Source organism: Lucilia sericata, unplaced genomic scaffold (assembly GCF_015586225.1).
Source record: "Lucilia sericata isolate MDLA Ls3-8-SP2 unplaced genomic scaffold, ASM1558622v1 Contig002783F_arrow, whole genome shotgun sequence".
Taxonomy (NCBI): domain Eukaryota; kingdom Metazoa; phylum Arthropoda; class Insecta; order Diptera; family Calliphoridae; genus Lucilia; species Lucilia sericata.
Genome location: NW_023996488.1, coordinates 26216 through 35692, shown reverse-complemented (window position 1 = coordinate 35692; position 9477 = coordinate 26216). Strand labels below are relative to the sequence as shown.

Here is a 9477-nt window from a genome sequence, read left to right as displayed (position 1 = left end):
CAATTTAAGTGACAGTATCTATTAAAAAAAATCAATAATATTTGTTTTAAATTTCCTTTTAATTAAAATGAAGATGTTTGAATAATTTTTATTAGAAAAAAAATACATTTTTTATTTTGCCAAACTGATATCAACAAAAAACAGCTGTTTAGTGTTTATGTTTTTGATTGAAACATAAACATGGCAATACTAATGCAATTGTCAAAAAAAACACAAGCTCTTTCTAATTAAACTTGTGTTTAATTTAACAGCAAATTTTATCAACGTTTAACTAAGTAGTAAGAATCCCGCTCTAAGCCTCCATAGGCCTACAAAACCGTATATACAGTATAGTTCGAAGCCTAAATAACATTTTCTAACAGTCCTTCATTTTCTTTTTAAATTCTATTTAAATAAAGAAATCGCTTTGTTACGAAAAGTTCGACATTTCGTTAGCGTTTTTTCGCTAAAATCGGATTACAAAGCAAGGAATAAATTCTTCAATTTTAAAAAAGTTGTATTCTATTCATTATACAGCTCTTTTTAACAAATCCATTCGATCATCTAAATTCCGTTGGACTCGGAATATTAAAAAAAAGTCATGTGAATAATATTTGTCTCTTTATTTTCAGATCAACCGAAAAATTTATACGACGTTTTCCCAAAGATTTTATATGGGGCGTGGGTTCATCATCCTATCAAATAGAAGGAGGTTGGAATGTCGATGATAAAGGAGAATCTATATGGGATTTTATGACACATAATCATCCAGAAAAGATTGCCGATCAATCAAATGGTGATGTAACATCTGATAGCTATCATCAGGTGAGTTCAACAAAAAAGTTAAATTACAAACAAATTATACATACACATGTCATAACTGAAATACTTGAAATAAGTTTTTGAGCGGCTGTTGTAGTTAACTTTGTTGTTAATTGTAAAATTAATGGAATTAATAGTTTTATAGTAAATTAAAGTAAACTAAAGGTGAGTAACAATATTTAATTTGCAAATTTAATGATACCGATTTATTATTTTATTATGACAATTTTTATAGATTTTGTATTTAAATGTTAGAGTAATACGGATTTAAAAAAATGGAAAAAATCAGTAACACCTGTTATTTACAAAAAAAAACTTAAAACAACTTGCTATAATTATTGTAATTATAAATTACAACACCCCTTACTTAAACAGGAAAGGATTGTTTTAATATTCAAATGTTAATGTCATTAAATTGAATTGTAAGAAAAATGTTAAAACTAGTCTATATCTTTTTGAAATACTGTAAATTATAATGTTAACAAAATTATTAAAGCGTATAAAATATTGTAAATTTTTTAACAATTTAGCAAAATTAACTTCTTTTTGGATTAATTACTCATATTATATATGATTTAATAGTCAATATTAATTTTTATACAATTTATTTAATTACTACATGTGTTGCTGCATGGTAGTTAGTCTACGAGGAGTGAGAAGTTTACAAATTGTTTAAATTTATTTTTCGTTTAGATTTAGCAGGTATAATTAACGACCTAAAACTTAAATCTCTTTATACTTGTCTGTTTGAATTTATTGAAAAAATAATCAATCACAAAATCCAATCCCAGTTGGAATTTTCAATAATTTCATAGAACTGGTGTACCACTTTTTGACACACATTTTTAAGAGGACAATATAGGAAATAGTGCAGTAACACTTTCTACATTTACGAAGAAGTTGTCATTACTAGCAATATTGTTTTTCTTACATTTGATTACACTGGTGTGGAAAAGTCAGGTGGATGTTCTTAAGACACTTAAAATTTGAGTCATATCCGTATCTATCTATCTATCTATCTATCTATCTATCTATCTATCTATTCTATCTATCTATCTATCTATCTATCTATCTATCTATCTATCTATCTATCTATCTATCTATCTATCTATCTATCTATCTATCTATCTATCTATCTATCTATCTATCTATCTATCTATGTATCTATCAATGTATCTATCTATGTATCTATTAATCTATCTATCTATCCATCTATCTATCTATCTATCTATCTATCTATCTATCTATCTATCTATCTATCTATCTATCTATCTATCTATCTATCTATCTATCTATCTATCTATCTATCTATCTATCTATCTATCTATCTATCTATCCTATCTATCTATCTATCTATCTATCTATCTATCTATCTATCTATCTATCTATCTATCTATCTATCTATCTATCTATCTATCTATCTATCTATCTATCTATCTATCTATCTATCTATCTATCTATCTATCTATCTATCTATCTATCTATCTATCTATCTATCTATCTATCTATCTATCTATCTATCTATCTATCTATCTATCTATCTATCTATCTATCTATCTATCTATCTATCTATCTATCTATCTATCTATCAATATCTATCTATCTATCTATCTATCTATCTATCTATCTATCTATCTATCTATCTATCTATCTATCTATCTATCTATCTATCTATCTATCTATCTATCTATCTATCTATCTATCTATCTATCTATCTATCTATCTATCTATCTATCTATCTCTCTCTCTATCTATCTATCTATCTATCTATCTATCTATCTATCTATCTATCTATCTATCTATCTATCTATCTATCTATCTATCTATCTATCTATCTATCTATCTATCTATCTATCTATCTATCTATCTATCTATCTATCTATCTATCTATCTATCTATCTATCTATCTATCTAATCTATCAAGGTGAAATTTTCAACTGGGTTTTCTAGTTTCAATACAATTTCTAATAATGTTTATTTTCATTTTTCGACGTTGACATTTTGTTAATCGTACATGACTATTGTTGACGTAAACGAATTCTATTAAAAGCTTAGTGAGTGTTCAATTCAATACTGTTGACAGTTGTTATTGTAACTTTGTCTATGGCGTTTACTATCAAGTTATAGGTATAATTCAATATTTTATATAGAATGTTAATAATTTTAATATTACTTGTAATATTTTTCATAAAAACAAAACAACTACTTGATCTTAAGAGGAACAATTTTCTATTTGCATATATTTAACAAAGATTTAAAATATTTAAATAATAATGTAATAATAATGACCTCAATTAACAAGTTCACATATTTCAAATAACTATTTATATATAATTTTAGAAAAAAAAAAACTTCATAAAGCATGTCGAACATAATGTGAGCATGTAAATTTTAAATAAATTTTAGTGAAAAATTCTAAATCAACTTAAGACATATTTAAAATCTAGTATTTATTTAGTTAGTTACACTATAGTTAAGTTATTAGCTTTCGTTCTTGTGTTGCTAAGTAGTTCCAATTTAATAATTCTGGGAGGTGTGTCCGTAATAATTGCAAATTGTAATAATAGTGCTACTGTTAGCAGCCGCTTGTCATTTTGTTTATGCATAATTTTTTTAAACATCTGTACCGCTTCTATAATCAGATTTCTTTCTATCAATTACAGTGGCGCCGAGATGTTCAAATGTTGCGCGAGTTAAATGTTAAAGTTTATCGTTTCTCGATATCATGGCCCCGTATTTTGCCCACTGGTCATATGAATCATGTTAGTACTGCTGGCATTAAGTACTATAGTAATTTGTTGGATGAACTTTTACACTATAATATTACACCCATGGTGACAATGTATCATTGGGAGCTGCCGCAGCGTTTACAAGAATTGGGCGGTTGGACCAATGCTGAAATTATACCTCTTTTCAAAGACTATGCTCGTTTATTGTTGGAAATGTTTGGAGATCGTGTAAAAATTTGGACTACCATTAATGAACCCTGGCATGTGTGTGAACATGGTTATGGTGTGGATTACATGGCTCCTGCTTATAATTATCCTGGTATACCTGCTTATTTGTGTGGTCATAATTTACTTAAGGCCCATGCCGAAGTAGTGCATATGTATCGTGATGAGTATAAGAAATCTCAAAAGGGTCGTATGGGCATTACAGTGGATGTTTCTTGGCCTGAACCTAAAACAGATTCAAGTGAGGATCGTGAGGCTTCCGAGAGGGCTATGCAATTTTATGTAAGTTTTTAACCCTTATTATATTTAAAGTTCCATTCATTGAACTTAATATTTTTATTATAATTTAGGTGGGTTGGTTTGCTCATCCTATATTCTCCCGTCATGGTAATTATCCCTCAGTAATGATTGATCGTATCCACAATCTTAGTAAGGAGCAGGGTTTTACACAAACTCGTTTGCCCGAATTTACCAAAGAAGAGATACAACGCATTAGAGGCACTTCCGATTTCTTTGGCATTAATACTTATACGACAAATTTAGTAACCAAAAATGATCATAATAATTCAGCCGGATTTCCAGTACCTTCTTTCAATCACGATATGGGTGTGGTGGAAACGCAAGACCCCAACTGGACGGGGTCGGGATCAGTGTGGCTTAAGGTAAGCTAAAATATGATTAGTAAAAACAATTCGATATTGTACCAATATTTGTTTGATGATCGATAGTTGAGCGGTAACTTATGAATTTCCTTAGATCTTTCGAATTTGTTGAAAAACTAAGATCCGGACCGAACTTTTGGATTCTGGGATTTTAGATAGATAGATAGATAGATAGATAGATAGATAGATAGATAGATATAGATCGCTAGATCGCTCTCTCGCATAGATCGCTCGCTGCTCATATCGCTCGATCGCTCGCTCGCTCTATCGCTACTCGATATCTAGCTCGCTAGCTCGCTCGCTCGCTCGATCGCTCGCTCCTCGCTCGCTCGCTCATCTCTCGCTCGCTCGCTTCGCTCCTTCGCTCGCTCGCTCCTCGCTCGCTCGCTAGCTCGCTCGCTCGCTCGCTCCTCGCTCGCTCGCGCGCTCGCTCGCTCGCTGCTCGCTCGCTCGCTCGCTCGCTCGCTCGCTCGCTCGCTCGCTCGCTCTCGCTCTCTCGCTCGCTCGCTCGCTCGCTCGCTCGCTCGCTCGCTCGCTCCTCCTCGCTCGGTCGGTCCTGGGTCGCTCGCTCGCTCCTCGCTCGCTCGCTCGCTCGCTCGCTCGCTCGCTCTCCTCGCTCGCTCGCTCGCTCGCTCGCTCGCTCGCTCGCTCGCTCGCTCGCTCGCTCGCTCGCTCGCTCGCTCGCTCGCTCGCTCGCTCGCTCGCTCGCTCGCTCGCTCTCGCTCGCTCTCGCTCGCTCGCTCTCTTGCTCGTCTCGCTCGCTCGCTCGCTCTCGCTCGCTCGCTCGCTCGCTCGCTCTCGCTCGCTCGCTCGCTCGCTCGCGCTCGCTGCTCGCTCGCTCGCTCGCTAGCTCGTCGATAGATGTAGATGTAGATGTGTATTGTACAGCGATCATTGTGTTGTAAAATGGAAAAGTAAATTATGTTTTGAGCAATACTGTATATCAAAATCATATTAAAGTGAAAATTGTTTCGGAAATTGTATGTAAATTTCAAATAATGACAAATTAGTTGATTTAACTATTTCATTTATTCAATTCTAAATTTTCATTGAATTCCTAAATCAAACAAATGTTGACCTATTAAAAAATATATTTCAATTGCACTTATTTAAATCAGTTGTTACCCGTACAATGCAATATATTCAATAAAATCTACTCAAAAAAATCCTTGTTTCAAAATCCAGTTTTCAAAACTGTAACAGAAAAAAAAAACCGTAAACAAATATAAAGGCTGGTTTAATAAAACAAATTTGAATAAATAAACAATATAATTATTTATTATTATTTGCATAAGTATGTGATAATGAATGCAAATGTAAATGTTTTTTGTTTATTATTATTATTATTATTCGCAAATATATAGCCACTGGCACCTGTTTTCTTTTTTTTTCAATATTTTTAATTTTTTATGCAATTTTATTGAAACGAAAACAAAACCTCCTTAAGTTATTAATATTTAAGACATAATTTATAGTAAAAAATAGAAATAAATACTAAATTAAAATATTAAAGGCGAGTAAAATTAATATTAAATAAACTTATGAATATTTGTGATTGAAAGTGGTTGGCATTTTATCTGACCATTTGTTTGTAAGAACCAGATGATGATGGAATTTGTGTGGGTGCCAGTTAGATAAATAAAATAGAATAGCAACAGGTCTGTTAATTTATTTCATTAACTTTTGTTCAAATTACAAGTACTTTTACACCTTAAAGTACTTGAAATTATATAATTAATGAACTTTTGTATGGAGGGAGAGTGTTATAAATGATTTGGCTGAAATGAAATTCTTTTAAATATTTAATGTTTTTATTGTAGTTATTGCTCAGTCACTGGCTCGAAAAAAAATAATAAAAAGTTGTTTCTTTTGTTTGGGGGAGACAAGTTTTTACCTTTACATAGTGTTAAATAATTTGTTAGTTTCATTTCCGTTTAACCAACCAACTTGTTATTTTCGTACCCGGGGAAGGTCGTTAGAAATCTAGATTAAATAATTGGGAGATTTTTGTTGTAGAATATGTGTATTTTTATTTTTTCTATTTTGTTTTGTTATTACAGGTTGTGCCCAAGGGAATGTATAATTTATTGATGTGGATTAAACGTGAGTACAACAACCCCAATGTGATTGTCACAGAAAATGGTGTTAGCGATCGGGGAGGTTTGGAGGATTATGCTCGTGTTGATTACTACAATATGTATTTGAGTGCTGTCTTAGATGCTATGGAAGATGGTGCCAATGTTGAAGGTTATATTGCTTGGAGTTTGATGGACAGTTATGAATGGAAGGCTGGTTTTACGTAAGTATTGTGAAATTATACAAATAAGCAAATGTCTGAAGAATGAAAAATTCTGAGTTTTTGTTTTAATTAATTTGTTTTTAACATTAATTTTCAAATTTTCAAACAGTATAACAGTTTTTTTTCGTATTTTTTAGTATAACTGTAATTTTTATCAAAATCATTCCATTAACAATCTTTCTTGAGAAAAAAATCTTTTCTTTTACAGAAGATTGGCCATATAACAGATTTCCAAAGAAATTTTTTGGTCTTCCTATTGAAAAATATTCATTATAACAGTTTTGTTTGATACTAAATTGTCTGTATAACAGATTTTCAAACGCATTTTTTGACTAACAATATTTTTATATAAAATTTTTTATAAAACCGTTATTTTTCTAGAAAAATTTTTAGTATAACAGTTTTAAATTGAAAATATTTTCAGTATAACAGTTTTCTATTTATGATTTCTTTTGTATATAAGTTTAGTCTTTTTAAAATCTTCGCTTTAACAATCTTTTCATAGAAAAATCTTCAGTATAACAGTTTTTACCTTAGAAAAATTTCCGTATAACAGTTTTTTTAAATAAAATTTTTTATTAAAATAATTTTTCCTTCTATTCTTTTTTGCAGATTATTTTTCTTAAGACAGTTTTTAAAGAAAACTTTCAGTATAACAGTTTTTTTAATAATTAAGATTTAGTATAACAGTTAATATAAATTTTTTTTATAATTTTTCTGTAAAAGCTCTTGCGTGACGGTTATTTCTATAAAATGTTTCTGTATAACAGTTTTTTATAAAAATGTTTTCAGTATAACAGTTTTTTATGCTATTTTTTAGTATAACAGTTTTGTCTTTATAAAATTTTTTAATTAACAATATTTTTATAAAAAATTTTTCAGTGTAACAGTTTTTCAATAAACAATTTCCATTTTATCAATTTCTCAATAAAAAATGTCAGTATAACAGTTTTGGCAGTTGAACAGTTTTGCAGTATAACAGTTTTGTTTGTAAAAAATTGTCAGTAAAACCGTAAAAACTCTTCTAATAGATTTCTTTATAAAAAATAACAGTTTTTTTATCAAAATATTTTCAGTATAACAGTTTTTTTTTACAAAAAAATTTTAAGTAAATCAATTTTAACTGTAAAATCTCTTCCGTATGACAGTTATTTTATAGAAAACTTACAGTATAACTGTTTTCTTTATTGAAAAGTTGTCAGTATAACAGTTTTTTTTTTCTAAATCCTTTTAAATAAAATATTCAGTATAACAGTATTTCCCTATGGAAAATTTATCTGAATTGTATGCAAAACTTTTCTATAGAAAATTTTCTAACAGATTTTTCTTTAAAATGTCCGTTTTAAAAGTTTTATATAAATCACATAAATAACTTTTAGTATAACAGATTTATTTTTCAAAAATTCCTTATAATCAAACTCAAAAACCTTTATCTTTCCCTTTACAGAGAAAAATTCGGTCTGTATCATGTAGACTTTACAGATCCTCAGCGCAAACGTACACCTAAAATCTCAGCCAGAGTATTTTCCCACATCTGTAAGACTCACACCATCGATTGGAACTATCGTCCTTCATTGGACAATGAACAAATTCATGCCATGTCCAGATTATCAGATTTGGAAACAAACTCAGGGATAAAAAATAATTATGCTAATCAATTCCTAACATGTACTTCATTACTTTTAACAATAATTTTAGCTAAAATTTGTATTATTTAAAACTAAGTTAATTATAAATTGTATTATTTTTATTATTATCATTAAATATCTAACTGGCCTAACAACTATCAGTTAGATCTTTTGATCACTCGTTGCGTAAGAAAGACAATCAAGTGCCAGTGAGATCACATTATCACATTTGTACATATATCTCACCTGGTCTCATCCATTGTCTTATTGTTTCGACGTCATATCTTGTCTTGTTTTTACTCTAGTATAAGCCGCCCAAAAATAATGTTGAAAAGACTTTTTTTGTTTTTTTATCTTGTTTTTGTATTATTTTTTTGTTTGTATTATATATGTATGAAATAAAAACTTTAAATAAAAATACATAAAATGTTAATATAGAAAAAAAATTAACAATAATAATAATAATGATAAATAAATTATTTGTTATAAAAAAATAAATGCTTTTCATTTGTGTTTGTCTAAGATTAATCAAAAGATTTCTGAAAAGAACTTAAGCTATTCAAAAGATATGAAAAATATAAAAACACGATTTCAACACAACAACTTTTCACACATAAAGACAATTAAATAATAAATATAAAAACAATCCATACGTGATTATGGTGGGGTATCAGAAATGATATTTATTTGAACTCAGATTTCAAAATTCTTTTCAAAAAATAGTTGCATAATTTTTTGTAATTTTCAAAAAATTTTATTAAAAAATTTTAGTTAGAACAGAATTGATACTGAACAAGAACTAAACTAAAACTAAACTAGAGCTGAACTAGAACTGAACTAGAACCGAAATAGAAATGAAGTAGAATTGAACTAGAACTGAACTAGAACTGAACTAGAACTGAACTAGAACTGAACTAAAACTGAACTAAAACTGAACTAGAACTGAACTAGAACTGAACTAGAACTGAACTAGAACTGAACTAGAACTGAACTAGAACTGAACTAGAACTGAACTAGAACTGAACTAGAACTGAACTAGAACTGAACTAGAACTGAACTAGAACTGAACTAGAACTGAACTAGAACTGAACTAGAACTGAACTAGAACTGAACTAGAACTGAACTAGAACTGA

The 9477-nt window shown here is 29.7% G+C and overlaps 1 protein-coding gene across 1 annotated transcript; it reads left to right on the top strand.

Annotated features, from left to right (window-relative positions):
* The first annotated feature begins 259 nt into the window (after window positions 1-259).
* LOC119614309 (myrosinase 1-like) lies at window positions 260-8712 on the top strand. The gene is made up of 6 exons (XM_037970446.1): window positions 260-278; window positions 612-804; window positions 3465-4037; window positions 4106-4417; window positions 6478-6716; window positions 8164-8712. The coding sequence occupies exons 2-6, from the start codon at window positions 733-735 to the stop codon at window positions 8432-8434; spliced, it is 1467 nt and encodes a 488-aa protein (XP_037826374.1). The 5' UTR covers window positions 260-278; window positions 612-732; the 3' UTR covers window positions 8435-8712.
* Window positions 8713-9477: the final 765 nt, after the last annotated feature.